Consider the following 26,392-nt stretch of genomic DNA (forward strand, 5'->3'; position numbering starts at 1 on the left):
CCTTGGGTTGTATGACCTCTGAGATGACTCTGTGGGTGTTTGTGACAATACTGGAAACTTGGAAGAGATGTTTATGTTTGGTGACCTTATCTTCTTCTTCCCTGTGGTCTTTATTCTGGCACCCTGAATTTCGTTCAGGAACCCATCTTTCAGGACTGCTGGGCTTGCATTCAGATCCAAGGCTTAATAGGTTTAAGCAGGTTGGCATGCTCCATCACCCTCCTGTGCTGACTAGTTGAGGGATGGGCATACAATGGTCACCGTCCATGCAGTCAGAGAAGACATCTGAAGATCCCCTATTCTGCCTCGGTAGGGTTAGGAAAAGATGTGATGACTGTAAGTGCTATGGCAATTTTGTGGCCCTATAAGGGGAAAGACTGGAAATACCGGACAACAGGGGTCGGGGGAAGGGCCTGGATGTGTGAAAGGAAGAACCTGAGCATGGAGGCAGCCCTGCAGGATGCAGAAAAGAAATAAAGACAGAAACCAGGTCACTGGTGAAGCCACGGGCAATGTCTGGATCATTTTCTCCACAAAGCCATTTTTACCCCTCATTTTTGTAGTTCCTTGGGCTAATATTTTGAAAGGTATTTTGAGTAGGTGTGTTTGGTTCCTTATATTGGGAAGACACCTAACTTGAAGAAGTAGAGGGCACTGACATAATTACAGTAGAAATGCCTAAGTAGCCTCTACCTAAGCAACTTAGTAGATTGATTAATGTTCTTCCTTTCTTCTCCCATTGATAAAACACTTTGGAGGGCTGGTGTCTAGAGCATGCAGAATGCCCGCAGCTGGTAAACCTCCCCCAAGACTCAAAAGGTCATGATCCTGCATGTGAAGGCTGACTAATTATTAAAAGAAGGTGTTTAATGTTTTTTGAAAATGACTCCTTGCTATAATCTTTTTTGGTTAACCAACCAACTGCGTATCATGATGACACCAGAGATCAACACATGCACACACACACACGCGCACACACACACACACACACACACACACACACACACACGGTCAACCAGTTCCATTCTTTATGGAGTGGAGTGAATTATAAATGGAAGGCCCATTCATCTTGGTTTGCTCAGAATAAGCCTAATTTGTACTCTTTGTTTCTGTGTTAATTAAAAGACTCCCATTTCTTCTCAAAAGTGGTCCAGTTTGGATGATCAAACATTTAGTCATCCTGGTTATAAGTAGTTTAATAGAATTAAATTTGTACTCTTTTATTATTTTTAATGAACCATTTATATGACAAGAGGAGGGGATCTTCAGGCACTTGTCCGTGCCACTCAGGAGTTAGCAGTCAGTATATAGGAGCTACAGAGGTCCATAAGCTGAGTCATTTGGTCTCATTTAATTTGGCTTCACTGCTGTTGTTCAACAAGCCAAAGAAATAGTTGATAAAGGAATTTATAGGGTGAATGAGGTCCAGCGCAAAGATGGCTGGAGTCCTTGTTAATAGTTCTTGGCTAACATTACTGGAAGTTGGCATAATTCCTAGCGTGTATCATACCCTTTGGAAGCAGTTTAAACTTCCAGTGGTATAGTTCAGGGAGGTTTACAACCTGTAGATCTTCGCATGAAATTGGGCATGTACTTACAATGTTCTAGCCATGAGAACCCAGGCCCCTGGCACCATGTCCATCAAAACCACCTCAGCACAAAATTGGCTCCCTCCCTGGAACTCTGGGAGGGGCCAGATCTCTTGTGAGATTTGCTCACAGATGATATTGCCCACTTCTTGGAACATCTTTCTGAACTTTCTCAGGCCAATTTCTGACTCCTGCTTACACTCTCCCGTGGGTAGAGAGCTAGAAATGCCCTTTGTTACGTGGCCACATCTACAGTTTTATGTTTTGGGGGCTGAATGGATTCAGCAGTTTGTCAATTGCAGAGCAGGAAGCCATAGAGGATTTATTTATATTTTAAAGAAGAACCTCCCCCAACCTTTTTTTTTTTTTTTTTTTTTTTTTAAGAGAGACAGGGTCTTGCCTTTCTGCCCAGACTGAAGTGTAGTGGCACAAGCATGGCTCACTGCAACCTCAAACTCCTGGGCTCAAGCAGTCCTCCCACCTCAGCCTCCCTAGTAGCTAGGACTACAGGGATCCACCACTGCAGCCAGCTAGTTTTCTAAACAATAATAATAAATGTAGACATGGAGTCTTGCTATATTACGCAGGCTGGTCTCAAACTCCTGGCCTCAAATGATCCTCCTGCCTTGACCTTCCAAAGCACTTGGATTACAGGCATGAGCCACTGCACCCAGCCTAAAACCTCATTTTCTTTATACAAGTGATGTGTTCACATGCCACCTGCCACCCCACACATTGTTCTGGACAGTGTTAAGGCTTTGGTGTGGAGTGACTGAGGAGGGGAACTGGGAGGAGCTGAGAAGCTTTGCTGCTCTGAGCTATGGGAACTGTATTTCCCCAGTCCCAGCAGGTCATGGGCCACACTCAGGATATCTCCAGTCCTGCCCAACGCCTGTGTGATTACTTTAAGCTTTTCTCTAAATGACTTACTCTTTATTTTCATCTAAATAAATGTAGCCACATTAGGAGCAAGGGATTTTGAGAATTAAGAGTTAGATGTGTTGGTTAAAATTTCTCCAACATCATGAAATACATAACTGCTAAAATCTTTAAAAGGTTGTGTTCTACCTGAAATCACTGACATAGGAGGGAGGAGCCTTTTTCCACCCATGGTTCAAGCAAGAGATCAAGATTTCTTTATTCTACTACCCCATTGGCTATTTGAAGCTCAGACCTCTAGCAGCAGTTCCTTTCCTAGGCATTTAAAAACAAATTAAGGGGCAGATGCTCCCATTACCAGACCTGGCCATTCTGATCCCCAAACCCAGTATGTTCAGTAGACACCACCTTCTTCCTCACCCCACCTCTTCCAGTTACAAAAACCAAGGCTCCCCAGCGTTTCAAAGGATGACAGGGGATCCTGATCCAGGGACCGTCTCCATTACTACTACCACTACCACCATGGTGCCTGTTAAACCAATGACAGCAGACCTGTGGGCAGGACTTGCAAGTGCATCATGGCACAAAGGCATTCCTTTACCCTCCTCAAGGCCCACTTCAAATTCCCACTGTGTTGGACCTGGCCCTGCAGTGGTCCATCTTCTCTTCTTCCTCACTCAGAGCTGACCTCTCCTCCTCATTCATCTGGTGTTCCTCATCCCAATACAGGTTTTCAGGCTGGTGACGCTGTGACAGATGTTAAAAGCAGCACATAATGCAAATTCCAGCTATACCTCAGTAAAGCTGTTTAACAAACAAAGCAAATTCCTTTTCCCTGTCCCCTTGGCTCCCCATCCAGACCTCTCTTAGAAGCAGGCTCATGGTTGCATATTGTCTCTCCAATATAAATCTCATATTAGAGGCAGGAGAGTCAGCAGTTGGCCTTTTGCTGTTAAAAACAAACAACAGGCCAGGCATGGTGGCTCCCGCCTGTAATCCCAGCACTTTGGGAGACCGAGGCGGGCGGATCACGAGGTCAGGAGACAGAGACCATCCTGGCTAACACGGTGAAACCCCGTCTCTACTAAAAATACAAAAAATTAGCCGAATGTGGTGGCAGGCGCCTGTAGTCCCAGCTACTCTGGAGGCTGAGGCAGGAGAATGGCGTGAACCCAGGAGGCGGAACTTGCAGTGAGCCGAGATCGTGCCACTGCAGTCTGGCCTGGGCGAAAGAGCGAGACTCCGTCTCAAAAACAAAAAAACCAACAAACAAAAAAACAAACAACAAACCTGAACTTGCCCCCGTTCCCTTTTTCAAATGTCCATAATCCCCTGATCTCACTGCGTGCCGTGTCTGGGCCCACGGAAGCTCTGACTGTGTAGTGACGTGTGATGCTGCTCCCCATTCCTTTCCCACAGCCCTCTGCTGCCCACATGCCCCCAGCTGCAGCCCCAGCCTTTCTTTGTCCAGTCTGCGGCTTCTATGTCTTCGCTCCAGCAGTATCCCTGACAGCTCCTTAATTGCTACACGCATTTGTACAGTTCCTTGGCAATTATATTTCAGACCCTGTCAGGATACCTGCTAGCCTCGGGGCTGTGTTTATATTAAATATCAATAAAAAGCTGATAGCATCAGCCCAGATGGCAGGCTCACAAAATCATATTTTACTGGGAGCCAGGCCTGTCTGGAAGACGGAAGGAAGGAATGTTTAAATTTCTTTCTGTCTTCCGAAAGGTTAAAATGAGAAGAGACTTCCCTGAGTGAATATCAGGAATCGGTTCTTGCTAAATGATGACAGCTGTGTACTCTCTAACTGGGTGTTGTCCTTTATTGTAAATGACTTGTCATCTATCAGTTCTTTCCAGAATTGTTTCTTTTGTCCCCCCGCCCCCACAGAGCATAGGACAAGGCTTCAAATCCCATAGGTATTTTTAAAATTCTGGTTGATGGAATGGCTAAGAGTTTATCTGGTTTTACTTTATGAGGAGGGCTTAGGACAAACGCCAAGGGTTAAGTGGCTCTGAGCCCACCCCATCCTGCATCGCCCGTCCCCTGCATCCCCTCTGCTGAGGGGGCCATGAGAGAGGAACCCACATTACTCACTGGCTGTGTGGTGTTTCCTTGCTGGGCCTCGGTTCCCTCATCCTCCAGAAATAGCCTGGGCCTTCCCCGGAGCTGTGAGCGTGATGGAGTGCGAGGGGGCCGAGCAGCTGGCACCGCGTGGCGCAGTGGCTCCCGCCAAGAAAGCACCCCCTGGAGGTTTCACACCCCCAAATGTGGGCGGTCAAGGATACCACTTCCCTATGGTTTCCACTCTTTCATGCTGCTGATGATACAGTTCTGTCTATTGGAGACAGACGGGAAGAATAGCTTGAAGGGATTGCATTTTGAGGACAGTTTCAACAGGGAAATCAGTTTTAGTCTGCAAATCTATGACAAGACAGCTTTTTGGGGACACGTTTCCCTGTTGCAGTCAACAGAATTTCCCATTTACGTGTGATCTAAGGGGCATGCCCCTCCCCTTGGCTCATTTCCCCGTGGTATAGTGATTCTGCAGCATGGTTGTCCTGGCTTCTTGCTGTGGGGGATTCCCCACATGGGTGCTGGGACAGTGCAGAAGAGAGCTTCAACAGCTGGCACAGCACCTGCCTTCAGTGCAAAACCTGGACCAACACGTGTTTGCAAGCACATCCTCTCTGTGTCCCACTGGCTTCTCTCCCTCTGCCACCCTTGTACAGGTGCCCTCATGTATCCCATGGATGACTGCAGGAGCCTCTAAACACTCCCCTCCACCCTTCCAGCCCCACTCACCTGCCACCACTTGGTTGCTCTCTAAATGGCAAAGGAGGAATCCACTCCTCTTGAGATTGAGGACAGACTGCAGACCCAGGTCTGCAAAGCCCTACTTGGTTCCCCCTGTCCCCATTTCCCACCCCAGCCTCCTTTTTATTTCCTGCATTCCAGGCACTTAGACTTCTTTTGGCTCTGCCAGGACCACTCTACAACCTGCCCACCCCATGCCTGTGCGTTCTGCAGATTCCATTTTACCCCAATGAGCTGTGCACTCCACTAGGTCAAAGGCCGTGTCTGGTTTTGCCCACTGCTTTGTCTCCAAATCCTAGCAGGTGCCTGGCACACAGTGGGCATTCAGTAAATATTTTCTGAATGAATGAATGAATAAATGCATACTATATCCAGTATAGGTGCTAAATGCTTTGGGGATATTAGAAAATATGACATGATTTAATACCCTTTGGGTGGGTTGTTCAATAGTTGTAAGAGTTAACGTAAAGGAAACAATCAGACGATGTAAAAGAGAAAGGCTCAGTGAGCTTGACCAGTGCAGATTTGGGTGTCTGTTGGGAGCTGGAGGGAAAGTGGATTTGTTTCCAAAAGGGGTCCTGGGCCAGATCAGAATGGTGTGAAGCCTCAGGCAGTGGGATTAATCTCTCTGTGATGAGTTTTCAAAAACTACTGATGCTTCTGGAATAGCGTGGGTGCTCTGGCCGTCGTGTTCAGCACAGATTTTCAAGCAAAATGCTTGAGTTCCAAAGAGCTGCTGTGACAGTTTTGCAACACTGGCATTGTTCTAGTATTTGCTGGTGGGAAAAGAGGGATTCTGTGCTCACCCCATTTCTGAACCTTTCCAAAATGAGCCTTATGTCCTTTCCAGCCAGAGCCAAAAGGAAGGAGTGGGTTCCTCAGCATTTTGTTAGAATGGAAAGGTGACTTAGTGATGGCGAAGTATCATGTATCAAAAGAGGTGTTTTAAATTAGTGAATATTAGCCTAACTACAGCCAATCAAATGCCATTTTAGAATCAGAAGCCTCTTGGAATGTGCCTAAGTTCACTCTACAGTATTTTAGCCGTGATTTTATGCCTTGTAAATGTCCCCTCTACCAGCATACCTCAAGTCCAAATGCTGATAGTGATGCAGTAGCCTCACTGGCCTGCTTTGCAGCAGAGAACCTGGGCTGGATGCATCTAGGAACTCTTGGAGGGGGACTCCAAATTGGTACCCAGTACTACTCTATCTTCATCCATCCTGCCCTCTTTAATGTACACGTATATCCTGAGTATTAAGTACTAAGATGTCCTGTCAGGGCCCCAGGAAAGCCTGAGGGAGCCCCCTCTTCTAGGGGTCACCTAATTATTTGATGATGGCTAGGGGCTGGCAGCCTCCTCTGAGCCACGTGTTACCCTGGTCCGTGGACTGCGCCTTCCCTGCCATTGCTTTCTCCCACCCCCTGTGTACTGTCTGGTAGCCAGTAAATAGAGTTCAAGTCCTCTGTTATCTAGGAGTTTTTACAGGAACTTAGCAAACTTTCGCTTTGAGCAAGGTAATGTACTATAGCAATGGACTTCAAAGCTTTGGGGATAGATTTCCTCATCTGTAAAATGTGGCTAGGAAAAGTAGTTCATGACTGCCTGGAAAGGGCCACACATAGTGTGTGGCACATTGTAAGTGCCCCCTAAGTGGTCATCTCTGCCGCTATCATCATCAGCATCATCATGATTTCTGTGATACAATTTTCTTCTTAATGTCTCTAAAGGAGACTTGTGAATGGTTTATTCCAGGAGAATGAGGAAGAGGAAATGCAAGTTTCTCCACAAAATTTAAAATATATGAAGGGAGAAAGACTATTTAAAATTGATATATTTATGGCAAAAGAAAATTCTAATCATTCACCTGAATTCTAATTAGAATTCTAATTCACGTGAATTGTAATCATTCACCAGGGAATGAAGCCTGAAGTGTAGTATACCAAGGCAACAGGCTGAGGGAGACTAGAGCATTCTCTGGAATTTGCCAAGCCATTTGCTTCCCAGCTCCATCCGGAGTGGTTCAGCATTGGGCCATGAATCCTCCTTGTCCCTCTGGTCCCAGGGCTGCCAGAAAATGGCTCCAGCTTTGTGAAAAGCAACCTGCATTTCATGTCTAGCATATCACTAAGTTTAGAGGAAGGGTAAATGTTTGGCAAATAAACCTATTGTATAATTCAGCACACATTAAGGACTATTTTCCAGTAGATATAAGTGCTTGATAATTAGCATCAAAACTGTTCATTATTTAATCTATGATCTACTTAGAATGAATGGGAGAGATGTCATTTACTTGCTGAAATGGGAGACATGAAAACTATCCAACCATTCTCGTCTTGAATTTGGTCCAACACACGGCACAGAAGAAAACTCCTGCGTGGGCTTAATCCCCAGGCTCCCCTGCCTGCTATAATTTCATAGCTGAGAGGTGCACAGCTTTGAAGGCATTTAGGAAAGACAGAGATCCTTTCTCCAGCCTTGTTTAAGGCAGGCATCTGCACAGGGGCCACACTTTAAAAATCCTGTTGATTCTGAGCTGAGTCCCTTCCCTTCCATCAGTGGTTTTTGGGTAAATGTAGTTTGTCTCTAATTCTGTGTTAGCTTATAATTGTTCTTCTTCATTCAGATTCCCTAGAAGCTGACCCATTTTTTGTGGTAGAAAATGGCAAGTTTAAATTAATACAGTTCTGCTAATTCGGTGGAGAATAAATGGTATTGGGGAAAAAAATCAAGTGTGTATCAGATGACTGAGGTCTGGAGTGGAAACTCAAGCACTAAGGCATCCATGAAGTTTCTGATTGCCTGTCCTGGGAAGAGGAAGTAGGCCATGCTCGCTACAGATTTTGGAAAATAAATTTGATTTTGGAGCCATGCAGAAAGGCATGATGGACCTTGGCATGAGTGGAATACAGATTATGTCTGCTACAAAATGCATTGTTGGCAGGAAACTTGCCTATCTGCTAAAATCCTTGCCACGACCTCCCCACCTCTCCAGCCTCATCTAGTACCTCTCGCCAAGACACCAGATTCTTCCCAACTCAGGGTTTTTGATCTTGCTTATTCACTCTGTGTACAAAGCTCTTGCTAGCGTAGGCATTTGGGAGCTGGTGCCATCTCAGCAGTCAGGTCATCTATATGACCTCTGGGAGGTCATCTTTGACCACCCAATTTGGGTAAACCCCCTCCCCACTTTCCACAGACAGTAACTCTCTGGCTTATCCCAGTTTATTTTCATTACACCTATTTCTACTTGAAATTCTCATTTATTTGCCATTGTTTCTCTCCTCATACTGAAATGTCAACTTCATTGTCTGGCATAATGTTGAATGCCTGATACAGTAAGTACTCAATCAATATTTGTCGAGTAAACACATGAATGAAAGCGTCACCACAGTACCTTGCCCTGATAATTTAAGGAAGAGAGAAAGAGACTTGCATAAAGTCTGCCCTGGATAGTCTCAGGACAGCTGAACTGCTGCGGGTGGGGAGTTGGAGGCTTCCACTGTTCTGGGACTAGTGAATGGGCCCTGGTAGTGTATGCAGTCCTCCTACCACACAGCAAGTTCTTTGCCTTGTCTCAGCTACCTTTGAGGAAGAGCCGCTCTCACCTGGCTTCTACAGATGAAGGCACTGGGGCTGAGGAACATTAAGTCCAGGTCCAAGGCCATCAGCTAACCAGTGGTAAGTGAGATCTCATACCTGGGACTCAAGCTTCAAGGCTGTAGTCCTGACTGCCGTGCTGCTGTTCAGGTGCTACCCAGCAACCCTGATGTGGAGAACATGGTGAAAGTTGGAAGCCCCTCTTGAGACTTTATTTATTTCTTTTCTTTTCTCTCTCACTCTCTTTTTTTTTTTTTTTTTTTTTTTTTGAGACAAGGTCTCACTCTGTCACCCAGTCTGGAGTCCAGTAGTACAATCTTGGCTCATTGCAGCCTTGACCTCCCATTTTCAAGCAATCCTTTCACCTCGGCTTCTTGAGTAGCTGGGATTACAGGCGCACACCACCCCGCCTGTCTACTGTTTTGTATTTTCTGTAGAGATGGAGTTTCGCCATGTTGGCCAGACTGGTCTCAAACTCCTGAGCTCAAGTAATCCACCCGCCTTGACCTCCCAAAGTGTTGAGATTACAGGTGTGAGCCAGTGTGCCCAGCCAAGACCTTATTTATTTATTTTCTAATGAATGGAGTAAGTAACAGCCAGTATTTATGAAGCCTTTTGTATGTGCCAGTTGCTGTGCTAAGTGCTTTACATCCATTAATTTGCTTGGATCTATGTGGGCTGACCATCTCAGGCACTGCTCAGGATGGAACATGTAACTAAAATACAGTCATAAGAGGGAGTACCTTATTCAAAGGTGCAAAACTAATCTGGAAAGGTATGCAAGAGTGTGTAGGAGTGTGCAGAGAGAGAAGACCCTGTGTAGCAGTGTGCACACCACAAGCCAGAGCAGTTATCTGGGTGAAAATGAAAAAAGAAAACTACAAAAGGAATTTGCTGCTAGGTTATAGGATGCATTACAAAGACAGATCAGGGTTGTGGGAGGCGCTCTTCACATACAAATTGTAAATTTATCACAAAGGTTGTGTGGGACTCTTACTCCCCAAACATCTGCTACTAGTCTGTTTTAGTAAAAGCTGAACATCTGATAGATTCTTGACTGGCACTGGGGGTAATTTCATGTCTCGGAAGGTAGAGGAAACAGAACTGCTATTCCTGGATTACACATTGACCAATATGAATAATAAGTTAATGTGGATTGGATAGGAATATTGGAGAAAATGACCATGCTATCCTGGAATTCACTTTATTGAGCAGAGTTCTGGGCATTGATACATACACTAGACATTCAGCAAAGTGATTTTAATCCAACTTAGTGCATTACAGGTAGGACCCATTGACAGAGGTCAGGAAGAATGGTTAGCTTAGGAAAATATAACATGAACATGAAAATCTGAATTGTTCCCATAAAGAAGAAAAGGGTGAAGGCCTTGAAACATCCTTCACTAGGTAGAAGCCCTGCTCTTATTAAACTCAGATTTTTAAAAGAATACATACAAACCATGAGATATGGGTATGTTGTGTAGGATAATTCAGAGAACATTGAACATTGGTCCCAAAAAAGTATGTTCACGTTCTGATCTCCAGTACCTGCAAATGTGGTTTTATTTGAAAATAGGGTCTTTGCAGGCATAATTAATTTAAGGATCTTGAGATGAGATCGTCCCAAATTTAGGGTGGTGCCTAAACCCAATGACCAGTCCTTCTGAGACAAAGGAGAGAGAGAGATTTGACACAGAGACACACAGAAGGGAAGGCCATTTGAAGATGGAGGTGGAGATGGAAATAATGAGGCTACAAGCCAAGAAGTATCAAGGACGGCAGGCGAGCACCAGAGATTAAGAGACGGGCATGGAACACACTCTCTTAGAACCTCCAGAAGGAAGCAACCCTGCTGGCAGCTTGATTTTTAACTGTTTATATCCTGAATTGCGAGAGAATAAATCTCTGTTGTCTTTAAGCCATCCAGTTTGCAGTATTTTGCCACAGCTGCCACAGAAAGCTAATTCAGTATCTTAAACCTCTAAAAAGATGAGAGGTGGAGGTACAAGTCAAGGCTCAGATAAATCCGAGGCCTAAAGAACCGTAAGTAAAGCAAAGGGGTCTTTTAAACAGAATTTGAAACAAAACACAAACAAGGAAAATGGTTTGCCTGCTACTCAGCAGGTTGCTGTCATTTTCACAAGTGACTATAAGAAAACAAATCAGCTCAGCCACCATGGAGGGAACATGAGGCTGAGCTCTGATCCACACCCCAGCATGACGTTTGCCTGCTCCCCATGGGACAGTGGAAGGGCCAGGGGACCTGGGTATATGTGGGGCATGGACAGCATTGACTGTCCTGTGGGTTACTTCATTTCCACTTTCTGTCAGTGATGTTGGGAAAATCATATTTAACTTTTTTTTTTTAACGTAAATACTTAGATGAAAGCTCCATCTATTTTTTCTGTTTTTTCTTTTCCTATCTTTTAAATGACTGTAACAATAGACAGCTATTTAAGATTTCCCCTTCTATTAAAACTGCTTGCTAAGCAAGCTTGTGAAATCAATACATTGTGATTATGTTACAAGCCAAGATAAGTGTTATTTCAAATATTTGATCAAATGGGTGTGTACAACACAGCCCCCATTTTAGGTAGATTATATTTTTTTAGTGATTCTATTTCCCCTTGTTCACCACGCCCTTGGAAAAATCGAAGCCCCCTCTTCTTGCAGAAGCATAATTTTAGAGCAAGATATGGTGTCCAAATGAAGTAAATGAAACATCCTCAGTTTGCTTTGTATTTCTGAAGATGTTCACAGTTCCTCAGGGGGCAATCTTAGATTTCTAGGACCACCTGGAGGTCTGGACACCAAAGAAACCACACTTAAGAAAAAAGAATTGTCAAAACTGGGCAAATCCCAGTTGCCACACTTAAGAAAAAATAATTGTCTAACTGTAAACTGTTTGACTCCTTAACATGTTGAGTCAGTGAGCTAAGGAAATGGAATTTCGCTTCTTTTTGTGGAAGGTTTTTATGACGCCGACATAATTGAGCCCATTGTTGGAGGCAAGCACCATGGATTTTTCAGTGTCATTATTGTATTTGCATCTTTGTGGATTAATTTAAGTGGGTTTTGCCGCTAGGGGTGAGTCACAATAATCGTTATCAAGCTTGGACAGGAAAAAGAAAGAGATCCATTTTCCAGGATTGTGAGGATAAAGTCCTCCTAATATTACTTTGTGGTGAAAGGCTGATTGGGTCATTTTCACACCCCCGGGCTATGATAGGGTTTATGACAGTTTACAAGAGTTAGAGCATTTACCCTTGAGATGGGATTCAGAATCCCAGTTACCTCAGTGATCTGAAGGAATAAGGCAGGGCAGAGGTGACACAACAAGCCAGTACACTGTGTCTGCCCACTGGCCCTGGAGCCATTCTGTGGACTCTAGAGCTGTGTAGGTGGATGTCCTGGGGCTGCCGCTGGAAAGGTGTAGACAGCTGTGGAGGAGGGGAGGTGCACTGGGGCCAATCCTGAGTGCCCTCGTAAGTGGACCTGACTTATGTGATCATTTCTAGCATTATGTTGCTCATTGTTTCCTCTGCAACTTGACGACTGGAGTAACCTCATCCGTCCTCACCCCTCCTGTCTGTATGGTATTGATGAATCTCTGGAATGAGGATGTCACAGTGGGATTGTGTGACTTGGCATCCAGCAGGGATCTCTGGTGAGGGTACAGGGCTCTAGGCCAAGGGAACAGCCCCATCAATGGCAGTGTGAGTGCCTTTGGCCATTAGCTGTTTTCTGTTGATTTGTTTAACCTTCTAAACAGGTCTCTAGGGTGGGTGTTTTTTTTTTTCTTTCCATCTTTTGTGTTAGGTTCAGGAGGTACATGTGCAGGTTTGTTATATGGGTAAATTGCATGTCACATGTGTACAGATTATTTTATCACCCAGGTAATAAGCATAGTACCCAATTGGTAATTTTTTGATCCTCACCCTCCTCCCACCCTCCACCCTCAAGTAGGCCCCAGTGTCTGTTGTTCCCTTCTTTGTGTCCAAGTGTACTCAGTGTTTAGCTCCCACTTATAAGTGAGAACATAGGCTGTTTAGTTTTCTGTTCCTCTGTTAATTCACTCAGGATAATGGCCTCTGGCTCCATCCATGTCACTGCAAAGGATATAAGCTCATTATTTTTTATGGCCGTGTATTATTCCATGGTGTGTGTGTATAGGTTGGGTATTATTATCCCCATTTTACAAATAAGGAAACCTCAGATCAGAGGCTTTGCCCCTTAGTAGTTGGATGCTTTTAGGAAAGTACCTCATATCCTGGTGCTATAGTTTCCACTGCTGTAGAATGGAGGAGAACAAGGGATCCAGCCTGCCTTGGAGGTCTGCTGAGGGGGGATAGGAGATAAAGTAAGCACCACGCCTATACCCCGGGAAGGACCCAGTGAAAGTTTCTCCTCCTCCTTCTCTTCCTCATCATTAATAACTCATGTAGTCATTCTCAAACTTTTCATCCTGACACTTGACAGCTATTTCTCCTCTCAGAACGGAATGTTGCTTAATGTGGCATCATTTTGAAACAGGGTCTTCAGAGGTTAAAAAGAAAAAGTGAACCATCACAGAGCATCCTCAGTGACCCACATTGCTTCAGCCAGTGTACAGGAAATACTTGTTTATTCTCCTTCTTTGTCTTCACCCTTATTTTTTTTCCAACTTTTATTTGATTTTTATTTTTATTGTTGAGACTGAGGCTTGCTCTGTCACCCAGGCTGGAGTGCAGTGGCGCGATCTCGGCTCAACCTCCGCCTCCCAGGTTCAAGCTATTTTCCTGTCTCAGCCTCCCAAGTAGCTGGGACTACAGACGCCCGCCACCACGCCCGGCTAGTTTTTCTATTTTTAGTAGAGATGGGCTTTCACCATGTTGGCCAGGCTGTCCTCGAACTCCTGCCCTCAGGTGATCCGCCCACCTCGGCCTTCCAAAGTGCTGGGATTACAGGTGTGAGCCACCACGCCTGGCTTCAACTTTTATTTTTAACTTCAGGGGTACATGTGCAGGTTTGTTATATAGACACACTTGTGTCATGGGGGTTTGTTGTACAGATTATTTCATCACTTAGGTATTAAGCCTAGTACATATTAGTTATTTTTCCTAATCCCCTCCCTCCTCCAAACCTTCACCCTCTGAAAGGCCCCAGTGTGTGTTGTTCTCCTCTATGTGTCCATGTGTTCTCATCATTTAGCTCCCACTTAATAAGTGAGAACAAGCAGTATTTGGTTTTCTGTTCCTGTATTAGTTTTGCTAAGGATAATGGCCTGCAGTTCCATCCATGTTCCTGCAAAGGACATGGTCTTGTTCTTTTTTATGGCTGCATAGTATTTCATGGTGTATATGTGCCACATTTTCTTATCATTGATGGACATTTATGTTGATTCCATGTCTTTACTGTTGTGAGTAGTGCAGCACTGAACATATGCATGGGTGTATCTTTATAATAGACTGATTTGTACTCCTTTGAGTATATGCCCAGTAATGGGATTGCTGAGTCTAATGGTATTTCTGTCTTTAGGTCTTTGAGGAATCGCTACACTGTCTTCCACAATGGTTGAACTAATTTACACCCCCACCAACAGTGTAAAAGTGTTCCTTTTTCTCCACAACCTCACCAGCATCTGTTACTTTTTGACTTTTTAATAACAGCCATTCTGACTGGTATGAGACAGTATCTCATTGTGGTTTTGATTTGCATTTCTCTAATGATCAGTGATGTTGAGCTTTTTAAAATGTGATTGTTGGCTGCATGTATGCCTTCTTTTGAGAAGTGTCTGTTCATTTCCTTTGTCCACTTTTTAATAGGATTGTTTTTCTTGTAAATTTGTTTAAGTTCCTTATAGATGCTGGATATTAGACCTTTGTCAGATGCATAATTTGCAAAAATTTTCTCCTGTAGGTTGTCTGTTTACTCTGTTGATGGTTTCTTTTGCAGAAGCTCTCTGGTTTAATTAGATCCCACTTGTCAATTTTTGCTTTTGTTGCAATTGCTTTTGGTGTCTTTGTCATGAAATATTTGCCTGTGCCTGTGTCCTGAATGGTATTGTCTAGGTTGTATTCCAGGGTTTTTATAGTTTTGGGTTTTACATTTATGTCTTTAAACCATCTTGTGTTAATTTTTGTATACAGTATAAGGAAGAGGTCCAGTTTTAATCTTCTACATATGGCTAGCCAGTTATTCCAGCATCATTTATTGAATAGGGAATCCTTTCCCCATTGCTTGTTTTTGTCAGGTTTGTCAAAGATAAGATAGTTGTAGGCATGCAGTCTTATTTCTTTCCTCTCTATTTGGTTCCATTGGTCTATGTATCTGTTCTCATACCAGTACCACTGCTGTTTTGGTTACTGTAGCCCTGTAGTATAGTTTGAAGTCAGATACTGTGATGCCTCTAGCTTTTATTCATTCTGATTAGGGTTGCCTTGGCTATTCAGGCTCTTTTTTAGTTTCATATGAATTTAAAAATAGTTTTTCTAGTTCTGTGAAGAATCTCAACGGTAATTTATTAGGATTAGCATTCAATCTATGAATTGCTTTGGGCAGTATGACCATTTTAACAATATTGATTCTTCTTATCCATGAGCATGGGATGTCTTACATTTGTTTGTGTCATCTCTTATTGCTTGGAGCAGTGATTTGTAGTTCTCCTTGTAGAGATCTTTCACCTCCCTAGTTAGCTATATTTCTAGGTACTTTATTCTTTTTGTGGCAGTTGTGAATGGGAGTTCATTCATGATTTGGCTTTCAGCTTCACTGTCGTTGGTGTATAGGAATGCTAGTGATATTTTGCACATTGATGTTGTATCCTGAGACTTTGCTGAAATTGTTTATGAGCTTAAGAAGCTTTTGGGCTGGGACTGTGGGGTTTTCTAGGTATAGGATCATGTCATCTGTAAACAGGGATAGTTTGACTTCCTTTCTTCCTATTTGAATGCCCTTTATTTCTTTCTCTTGCCTGATTGCCCTGGCCAGGAATTCCAATATTGTGTTGAATAGGAATTCACCCTTATTTTTTTAAATCTCTGAACTGAAGGCAAGGAGTTGTCTTTGGGCTACCATAGGTGAGGAAAAGAGATTTGCTCATGGGATTCCATGGCAGAAGAGCAAGTGATTGCCTGGTATCTGGAGAACAACCTTTGTGTTATCCATCTGTATTAGTCTGTTCCCATGCTGGTAATAAAGACATACCTGAGATTGGATAATTTATAAAGGAAAGAGGTTTAACTGACTCACAGTTCCACATGGCTGGGGAGGCCTCACAGTCATGGCAGAAGGCAAAGGAGGAGCAAAGGCACATCTTACATGGTAACATGCAAGAGAGCATATGTAGGGGAGTGCCCCTTTGTAAAAAGTCTCAGGTCTCGTGAGACTTATTTGCTATCATAAGAACAGCACAGAAAAGACCTGCCCCACCCCCATGATTCAATTATCTCCTACCAGGTCCCTCCCACAACACATGGGAATTATGGGAGCTGCAATTCAAGATGAGATTTGGGTGGGGACATAGCCAAATCATACCACCATCCATCCATCCTTCCCTCAGTTCCTCTACAAGAGTTTTGGAGCTTCTGCCATGTGCTGGTCAAAGGGTACAGCAGAAGACCAAGAGGCAGTCTGTGCTTTCACAGAGATCACATTCTGCTGAACAGAAGAAGTAGAGAGATTTAGTTATGTAATTTCAATTTATTTATTTTTTTTAAAAAAGCAAACTTCTAATCAGGGACAAGAGAAATGGAATAGGGCTGTGTTGGTGGCTGAGGTGATTACAGTGAGAGAAAATACAGTTTTCCTATTTTTAATGCCGAGTTTTGGCTCCGTAGGGGGAAAAGCAGGAAAATAATGCTAATAAGGTCTCTCTCTGCTTTCTTAAAGAGGATTATGTGATTTTCTCTATGGGATATGTGATATTGAAAGGTACAAATAAAAGGAAGTGTCTTTCAAGTAAGGAACCATCAATAGAGGCTCCTGGGAGACTAGGAGGGCTCAGGCAGGAGGGGAATCCCCAGCATCTGGACACCCCAGGAGCTAAACGTTTTTGTGGCTATAACTTTCTTCATAGCCTCCTGCAAGATGGAGTACCTTGTGCCAGTATCTGCCAAGCGGTGTGGGATGCCAGGAATTTTATTTCACTTTGGTTTCTAATACACCCCTCTCTCTCTCTTTCTTTTTTACAGACCCTGCAATTGTCAATGGGGTTTATTGGTCTGAATCTCTAAACAAAGTTTTTGTAGATAACTTTGACCGTGACCCATCTCTCATATGGCAGTACTTTGGAAGTGCAAAGGGCTTTTTTAGGCAGTATCCGGGTGAGTATCCCTGCATTGACAGTTACGACTCAGATTAATGATAACTGATAATGTGATATTTTTCTTTAGGGTTCAAGGTTAAAACTTTTCTGCCTTTTCTTAGAAGAAAATGAAAGATGAATTCCAAACCTATTGTCAGGGTGCAGGACAGGAATGGCAAGGTGGCATCCAGATGGGCATGCACACACACAGGACATGATCACAGGAACTCTCTGGACCTGCCCTGTTCTCAATAGAATAATTCACAGAGCTGTCACCAAATGTGAAGAACTGTAGTGTGAACTGTACCTTATTTAATACTTCTGAACAAGAGTTTGGCCTTATTACCAATACTGCTGCTATTATTGCTATAATTATTATTATTGGGGAAAAGAGCATACTTGGGCAATTAAATTCTCACTAACAGGTATAAGAAATAGAGAATTTGAACCGGATTTGTCCACCCAAGAGCTGACTCCCCTTGCAGGAAGATGTTGAAATGGCCCAAGCATCGCTGATGGCAAGAACCCCTCCACAGAGGGTGCTCCCAGCACCCTAGCACCCCCAGTACCCCCAGCGGTGCGTATCTCAGAGGCTGTCCATCATGCCTTTGGAACAGGTGTTCCTTCTGGAGCCTTCCCAGGCCTCTGCTTTGTGATAGGATTTTAATTCTGGCTTGGTTTGAATTTTAATTAAAAAGGGAAGTTTTAATTTTGCTCACAAGTTGTGAAAACAGGACTCGGGGCTGCACCTGTGCCAACATCACAGCTGCAGAAATTAACAAGCTCAACCTAAAAGAAGGGGGAAAAAAACCCCACCCTGCATAATCTTGGAGCAATTAAGTGAAGTCTTTCATGTTTTCATTAAGTAAGACTAGGCACCTGATGTCTTCCCACTTTGAGGCACAGACTGCCGGCCTCTGCCTTGCGGAGCTGTTTGCCCCGTGCACAACATCTGACCCTCGAGAATTGCCTGCTGGGTCTCTGCTTTGCCAGATTACAGAACATTTCCCAAGAGTCATGTTCAGCATGGCACACATGCTTCCTCCCGGAGCTCACAGAAATGTAAACAATAAGCATCCTATTAAAGATAATGCCATAATGAACAGTGGACGATTAAAGTTCCAGTGCCACCAAATTGCAGTCTGCCTTGGTACACTCAACAAAGAGCAAATCTGGTGCAGATATTGCTGAAATCGGAGCCTAGGGGAGAGGTTCCTCTGCTTGGGAAGCCCCTGGGTATCTAACCCTCTCACTATGCGGCACTGTGAAGAGGGCAAGACAGATAAGTAGAAACCGCAAATCACCTGTTGTCTCCTCCAACAGGGAGTCCTTAAACTATGGTCAGGAGGACATTTGAAAATAAAGGGAATCCTCATAAAAGGTTTGTGTAATAGGGGAGATTAATTTACATACAAGGTTTTTATCAGTCAGAACAATTGGTTCAGCCAGGCTTACTGTTCTTTTAGGACTTTTGGGCAGGATGTGGCTCTGTAAAATGCCTGCATAATTTCTGTGTTAGTAAAGACGTGGGCCACAGTCCACCAAGGTGTTTCAATGCCTTGATAAATGTCATGTGGCCACTCAACTCTGTGCTTGGTTCTGAACACAGAGCATACCTCTTGCCTCCTGGACATGTGACTCAAAGAGTGATCATGAGCATTTTGTGAGGATGTTTTTCTTTTCAGGATGCCTCTTTCCATTGTTAGAGTGGTGTGAATCAGTAGTAAGTGTGCGTGTTCTTAAGCAGAAGGAGTCTTTCTTCAGTCTTACTGAGTTCTGGCTTTGTACCACTGTATGAGGCCCTGAGGATAAAAGCATGAACTAGACAAAAGAGGTCTCTGCCCTCATCCAGCTCCCTCTTGTGGGGACATGCATTTGTCGTGGATTTTGTTTGCAAGGGACAGAAACACAATTCCAGCTAGCTCCAGCAAGAAGCACACTTACTGGCTCATGTAATTTGAAATCTAGGGAGTGTGCCATTTGGGCGGCAGCAATGAGAGACTGGAGCAAAGTCATTTGGAATTTGAATCCTTCCTTTCAGCTCTCATTTCTGCCTTCTTCCATTCTAACCTTGTCTCACTGGCAAGTGATCTCCTCGTAATGGGGAACAGGCCTGGCAGGATTTCTCAGTGGGGGTTCCAGGGGAAGAGACAGCATCTGTCCCAGTAGCTTGGATGAAAGTCCAAGAATTAGCCTGGTCTGAGTCGCATGCCCACCACTGATGCCTGAAGAACTAGTGGGTAAGGTCAGCCATCCGAAACCCTGGGGACTAGTCAGGATTATTGTGGCTTTGCCTAGACTGGATCCCCAAAGGAGGGGGCATCAGTGACCACCATGGGGAGATAGACAGGCAAACATCATCATGGTACAGTGTGTTTCATGCTAAGCTGAGGGAAATAGAAGGGGCTGGGTGATCACTGAGAAGGATCACCAACTCCAACTCCTGGCGTGAGAGGAAAGAGTCCTGGGAAGGAGAATTTTGGTAAGCATTAGCCTGAAAGCCTTGGCGTGATGATGATGTCCATTTCTGCATGGCTTCACACATAGGCCTTCACCAGTGCAATTTATGTCCTAAGGGCATGTGGTAACTCTCTTGTGTCTCTCAAAAGGACTTTATGAGATGGTGGAAATGTTCTGTATCCTATCTAATATCACTAATGTCACTGGCCACACAGGGGTAGTGAGCACTTGAAGTGTGCCTAGTGAGGCTGAGGAACTGAAATTTAAATGTTATTTAACTTTATTTAAAATTAAAATTAAATGGCCACACGTGGTTAGTAGTCACCATGTTGAATAACATAATGCTGTAGGAAGAGACTTCTGTAGTCTGATACCCCGTTTCCAAGGGACCAGCCTTATCTTTCAGGGCTTGCATTGCAAAAAGGTCTTACTGAACAGATGACTTCATTAGGCTCTATAGTTCTTACTTTATAAAATGGGAACTCTACCCTGAAATCCTGAACCATCAGGCTTTCAATTCCTGTCTCCTCTACTATAATATTTGCCCCTGGGAGGAGTCATTTGTTTTGTCCATTACTCTGTCACTAGCTGCAAGAATAACACATAGTGGGTGTTCAATATGTGTTTGTTGAATGAATGAATCACCCATTAGATCAAATTCCACCAGATCTGTTGTCTCCCATCACACCAGTGGCAGCTGCCCTCTCTCTTCAGACAGAATAGAGCTATTGCCTCTTTGGGGGAGCTGGTCCCCAGCTGCACTCTGGTAGAGACTTGATGACTCAGCAAGGAGCTGGCATAAATGCAGTACAGAGCCATAGTCCCTTTATGTTCTCATTGATCCCTCTCCTCCAAGTCTTTTAGTACCTGCCCTTTCCACCCCACTGCCCACCATGTCCTGGACACTGGGCATGCCCATCTGTTGGCTATTTCCTTCTGATGCTTTATGACCATCTCATCTAATGAGTAGTGTTCTCCAGGCTCCCCATCTCCCAGGAGGCAGAGGATCAAAGGGCTGCACAGTCATCCCTTTTCCTGTGAGCCTTGACCAGTTCATCTTTTTATAGCCCTCTGTGGGACCTGTTTTCTACCTGGTTATTGGCTGAGGCCACCAGTGACTGATCTGTTCTTCCTGTTCTGGCCAATTCTTAGCTTTATTTAAAATGATGTGGCTGTCTGACAGTACCTACCCATGTACTCTTACCTACATAAAGAAAACTGTGTCTATACATCACAGACAGGTCACTGTCTAATCAAACACAGGACATCAGTTAGGTTCATGCATGATTATAAGAAGCCCTGGTCCCTTCCCCAACATCAGACTGTCACCTTTCTATAGCCGTACGCAGGGGAGTTTGTTCCTGTAGAAGGCTTGGTAATTACAAAGGTCAATGATTGTCTTATCCTTGCACTATGATTTGGCTGCCATAGGAAGGTGAAAGCTGGTTCATAGCTACAGCCACGATGAGGGAGCTGAACAGCTAAGTAAAGAGTTCTCCATAAGTTTGGACTCATACATGCTGTTTGCTAGTATCAAGTTCAGGTTCTGTGCACAGCATTACTTTTTGTTTCTTCCCTTCCATGCCTTCCTCACCAGGCTCAGGTTTAGCAATGGGGAGAGTATGATTGATATTAGGGTTTTCTTCCTTGGCTAGCTCAACAGGACTGCCCTAATAAAGATGATCATGGAACACCATAATTTATAATTTTCATAGCAACTGTCTTGCTATATCCTCATATTCATGGTGCGTAATCTCTCAGGAGATTGGCAAGAGAGATGGCATCTAGTTGAATAAAGGAGCTCTTTTTAGAGAAGTGCATAGGCAGCTTCTCAGAAGACATTTTACAGCCAAGTTTGACTGTAGCTTGACTCACATTAGAAGCCAGCATGTATTTTTGATCAGATATTTTAGATCTAAAGTTATCTGGAAGGTATGTGTTTAAACTTTAAATTATGAGCCAAGTACTAAATATTTTTTGAGGTAGGAATTGGGCAGAACTTAGGGATAAACCAATATCTGCCACCTCTTGATTTTCCTTGTTTCCACATCTTTCTGGACTTTTTGCTTTCAAGTAGGGAAGACAAATGCCATGTTTCAGTAGGATAGGCAGTATCTGTTCAGGTGGAGGTGGTTTTTTGTTGTTGTTGTTGTTCTCTGTTTGTTTTTTGAGAAGGAGTCTTACTCTGTCTCCCAGGCTGGAGTGCAGTGGTGCAATCTTGGCTCACTGCAACCTCTGCTGCCCAAGTTCAAGCAATTCTCCTGCCTCAACCTGCCAAGTAGCTGGGATTACAGGCGCCTGCCACCACACCTGGCTAGTTGTTGCAGTTTTAGTAGAGATGGGGCTTCACCATTTTGGCCAGGCTGGTCTTTAACTCTTCACCTCATGATCCACCTTGGCCTCCCAAAGTGTTGGGATTACAGGCGTGAGCCACTGCGCCTGGCTGGAGATGGTTTGAATGTCATTGGCAGTGCCAGTGATGTTGTATGGAAAATACTGCGCTTTAAAGACAGGAGAAGGAATGGACGAAGATGCCCTTTCCTGAAGTGGAGAGAAAAGGAGAACGTGGAGCAGAAATAAAACCACAGGGCAAAAAGATATTCAGATTTTTATTGTGCTATTTGTTGTAGTCCTTCATAGTTCCATTTCACAGTCTCAAACCTCATTGCCACACAGAATTATGTTGGGAACATGTGGCTTGACCTTCAGTCTTGTATCAGTCTCTGTTCCTTTGGCCCTACTGTTTATTTTCACAAGCTAAAAGAGAACAGGAAGTCATAGATTGTCTTAAATGAAATTAATTTTCCTCCCATGTTAGTTTGTAATGCCTGTGGGAGAGAACCCGTGGGATATAGCAGTGTTGCACAATGATTCAAATTCACTCAAATTTGAGCATTTGAATCTGCAGCAGAGATTTTGACATTATTTTCAGTTTCACATAGGGATTTACGTACATTCTGGGGCCAGGGGTGGCCGTGGTCTAAGATCACTCACCACAGTTCAATTCAAGAAACATCCACTGAACACCTCCCGTGGGTCAACACATTTAAAAAACAAAAAATAAAAAATTATCTTTATATCACACTCAAACCAGTTATTTGTGGAATTATAAATTGGAGCATTGCCTAGCCTCACCAGGGATATAACTTCACTGTTTCTCAAGACTGTGCCATCCTAATGGTACCTGGCTTTATGCAAAGCAATGTGTCAGATATTTTTAAATTAATTGCATTCTTGTCCCTTAGTGTGCAACATCATACTAGTTGTATTTTATCTTTATTACCTAATGACCTCCAATTTGGCAGTAGCTTCTTATACTAACATTTTCTGATTTCTTATGGGGAGTGTTTTTAAATTAGACACATGTGCAGTGGGAAATGTAGGTACAAGAAGGACAGAACCCAATATCTCTTTGCATTACAGACTACTGTCTCAAGGTTATCTGTGTGATAATTTGGGGATGTTATCTTCAGCAGATGCCTGTTATTAGCCCATTGTGGTCCTTTAGAAAGCTGGCCATTGTTAATCGGAAAAAAAGAATCTCAGTGCCATCAGCTGAGTCAGGATTCTCTCCTGTGAAAACGATATTTCTGTTTTTATTTTCTTATCTCCAAAGTCTCTGTTGCAAATCCTCCATCCCTGAGCAGAACTGATGGTTGAAAACAGTGATTTTCTGTCTTATTTTTAAGCAGCCAATGCCTTTCTTTTCAAATGATATTTTATTCTTAAAAACTAAGTTGGATATATCCTGACTAGGCTGCAAACCACAAGACTAAGGATGTTGGATCTGATTTTACACATGGGGAAAACTCCCCAGGCTTCAGGAGCTGAAATTCAAACTTTAGTATGCAGCATAATGAGAGCCATTTTATTTCGTTTCAATGTGGAAAGCCAGGCCAAAATTTCTGATTTTAAAAACAGGAGTGGGGAGGGAACAGACCCGTGTATGTCCTTAGTTGGAAACATTGTATCTATGCTTTCAACCCCCCTGCTATAGACATTACATCACCTGGTCCAGGGACGGGCCAGACTCTGCCCAGAGATCTATGGATGATCCCCCCAGGTGCAACAACTTGCTGGACAGTAAGAAATGACTTCGGCTACCTTTATCCCTAGCCAAGGGAGGGAGCTGGAGTCACATACTCTCTCAATGGACAGCACAGTCCTAAAAACATCTCCACTCTCTGCAGGCCTTTGGAGCAGCTGAGCTAGCGCTGTGTTTGCTATAGGGTTATGGCCCAACAGCTCCTTCCTGGATTTGGCGATGGAGCATGTGATGAGCTCTGGGGTTGGTCTTTGCATGTGATTTTTCACCCTGTCCATTCAATCAGCAAAGTAGAGCAGCCTTGAAATGCTATGAATAAATATTTGAAGTTTCTGGGTTTCTCATAACCCCATTTTTCTTCTAGGGATTAAATGGGAACCAGATGAGAATGGAGTCATTGCCTTCGACTGCAGGAACCGAAAATGGTAGGCAGTGGTTCGACCTCTTTGTTATTTCTCAAAGAGATATCTTGAAGAGAAGTGAAGTCAGGATTAATTTTTACTTAATTTTTCCCTTGACCTAGGTACATCCAGGCAGCAACTTCTCCGAAAGACGTGGTCATTTTAGTTGACGTCAGTGGCAGCATGAAAGGACTCCGTCTGACTATCGCGAAGCAAACAGTCTCATCCATTTTGGATACACTTGGGGATGATGACTTCTTCAACATAATTGCTGTGAGTACACCGTTTTGTGCCTTCTTTGCACTTGGGTTCATTTGATCTTTTGGTAGCGACTGGTTAACATTGCTCTCGCTGTTAGATCCAGAGCATCTAGATGCCAGAACATGAGGCCTGGTTAGTCTCATGAAAGTTAACAGAGTCATGGACAGTGGAAGGCAGTGGAAGGGCTTTTGGAAATGCAGTTGAACACACGTTGCCTGTCTTAACCTACCACACAGCCACACCATCTGAGAGAATGACACACCAGATGTGGTATTCCTGGGGAGCTGACATTTTCAGATTCTTGGAAAACAGACTTAGCAAGATTTTCACCAAACCACTAGAATTTCTCACATGGAAATTAACTTCCAGCTAGGTTAGCCTGATGATATTGACGATGATAATAATTAATAATAATAATAATAATGGCAATGAAGCAACTAAAATATGGAGAGCAGTTTATGGCTCACAGAACACTTTATTTCAGCTTCTGGAAAAAAAGTGGCATTTATTAAATGCCTGCTTTTAATAAATGCCTTAATCTTCATATTTTTATTATCTTGGTTTTTCACAGCAAGTCTAGGAGGTAGGGGGTGGTTTGGGCATATTCTCAAATGAAGGTGCTGAGATTGGAAGAGTGTCAGTAACTTGTCCAGGTCACAAGGCTGGCAAATGGTAGATCAGGGAACCAAGCCTGAGACCGGGTAGTCATGTAGCCTGGAAATGACCACTTATTCAGGTGTCCATCTTGTCAATGAAAAGAGGCAAACTCTGCAAAATATTTGAAGAGATTTATTCTGAGCCAAATATGAGTGACCATGGCCTGTGACACAGCCCTCAGGAGGTCCTAAGAACATGCGCCCAAGGTGGTTGGGCACCTGTTCAGCTTGGTTCACTGGTGCAGCTTGTTTTTCTACATTTTAGGGAGACATGAGACTTCAGTCAAATACATTTAAGAAATACATTGGTTTGGTCCGGAAAGGCAGGACAGCTCGAAGCAGGGGCTTCCAGCTTATAGGTAGATTTTAAAATTTTCTGGTTGACAATTGGTTGAGTTTTTCTAAAGAGCTGGGGGTGAATAGAAAGGAATGTCTGGGTTAAGATAAAGGATGGTGGAGGCCCGAGTTCTTATTTGTAGAGGAAGCCTTCACATCCTAGGCTTCAGAGAGAATAGGTTGTAAAATATTTCTTATCAGACTTAAAGTCTGTGTTGATGTTCATGCCGGAGAGGTGTAAGGAGGCATGTTCGACCCCCATTTCCCATCACGGCCTGAAACAGTCTCTCAGATTAAATTTTAAAAGAGCCTTTGTCTCCTGTGTAGAGGAGGAAGTCCATTCAGATGGTTGAGGGGGGGGTCTTAGAATTTTATTTTTGGTTTACAATCTCCAGTTCTGTTTCTTCTTCCCACTGATTATTTGGTATGATTTTCATCATGCCCCTTATGTTCCTCCCACTCTCTTACCAAAGGCTCGTCAGAGTGAGCCTGATTTGAGTCCTTGAGCACTTAACCAAGTGTGTGTGTGTGTGTGTGTGTGTGTGTGTGTGGTGGACACTTATTCTTTTGCATGAAAATAACACACATCACATCTATTTGGGAGGTGGAGTAGTTGCTATGGGCAATGGAGGCAGCATGGTGATGGGGGCAGAGCCTGGGTTTTGGAGTTGGGCTGTTTTGAATCCCATTCACCACATATGCTGTGTGTCTTGGGCTAATTACTTTAGTCTGGGCATCAGCTACCTCAGCTGTGAAGTAGGTGTGCTCACCTTGCCCACAGGGTTGCTGCTGGGATCATCTGAGTTGATGCACCAGAGTCAAGCTGGTGCACAGGGCTCCTTAGCCAGTGGTGGGATACAAAAGAAGAGGGTGCTCCGAGAATGCTGTTGCTGTGGTCTGCATGGCTCCCCTAAACCCACAAGGAGAGTATGTTGTCATGGATGGAGCCTTATGACTGGGCTGCCTTCTGCATAGGCGTGACACCCACTTGTGTTCTCCAGGCAGAGGGCCTGGGCCTCTAAGTGACATGAAGATGGCCGAGGGGATTGTCTGAAT

At 43.8% G+C, this 26,392-nt stretch overlaps 1 protein-coding gene across 3 annotated transcripts in view; it reads left to right on the forward strand.

Moving 5' to 3' along the window:
* CACNA2D3 (calcium voltage-gated channel auxiliary subunit alpha2delta 3) overlaps positions 1-26,392 on the forward strand; it is a 943,155-nt gene that overhangs the window by 416,540 nt on the left and 500,223 nt on the right. For all 3 annotated transcript variants that reach the window (XR_008546971.2, XM_016941319.3, XM_016941320.4), the window contains exons 6-8: positions 17,065-17,196; positions 24,047-24,107; positions 24,206-24,356. Coding sequence is in view for 2 of the 3 variants with exons in the window: in XM_016941319.3 (XP_016796808.3) it covers positions 17,065-17,196; positions 24,047-24,107; positions 24,206-24,356 (344 nt within the window). In the remaining variant the exon portion in view is untranslated. The remainder of the gene's footprint in view (positions 1-17,064; positions 17,197-24,046; positions 24,108-24,205; positions 24,357-26,392) is intronic.

The sequence above is a fragment of the Pan troglodytes genome, chromosome 2, assembly GCF_028858775.2.
Source record: "Pan troglodytes isolate AG18354 chromosome 2, NHGRI_mPanTro3-v2.0_pri, whole genome shotgun sequence".
NCBI lineage: Eukaryota > Metazoa > Chordata > Mammalia > Primates > Hominidae > Pan > Pan troglodytes.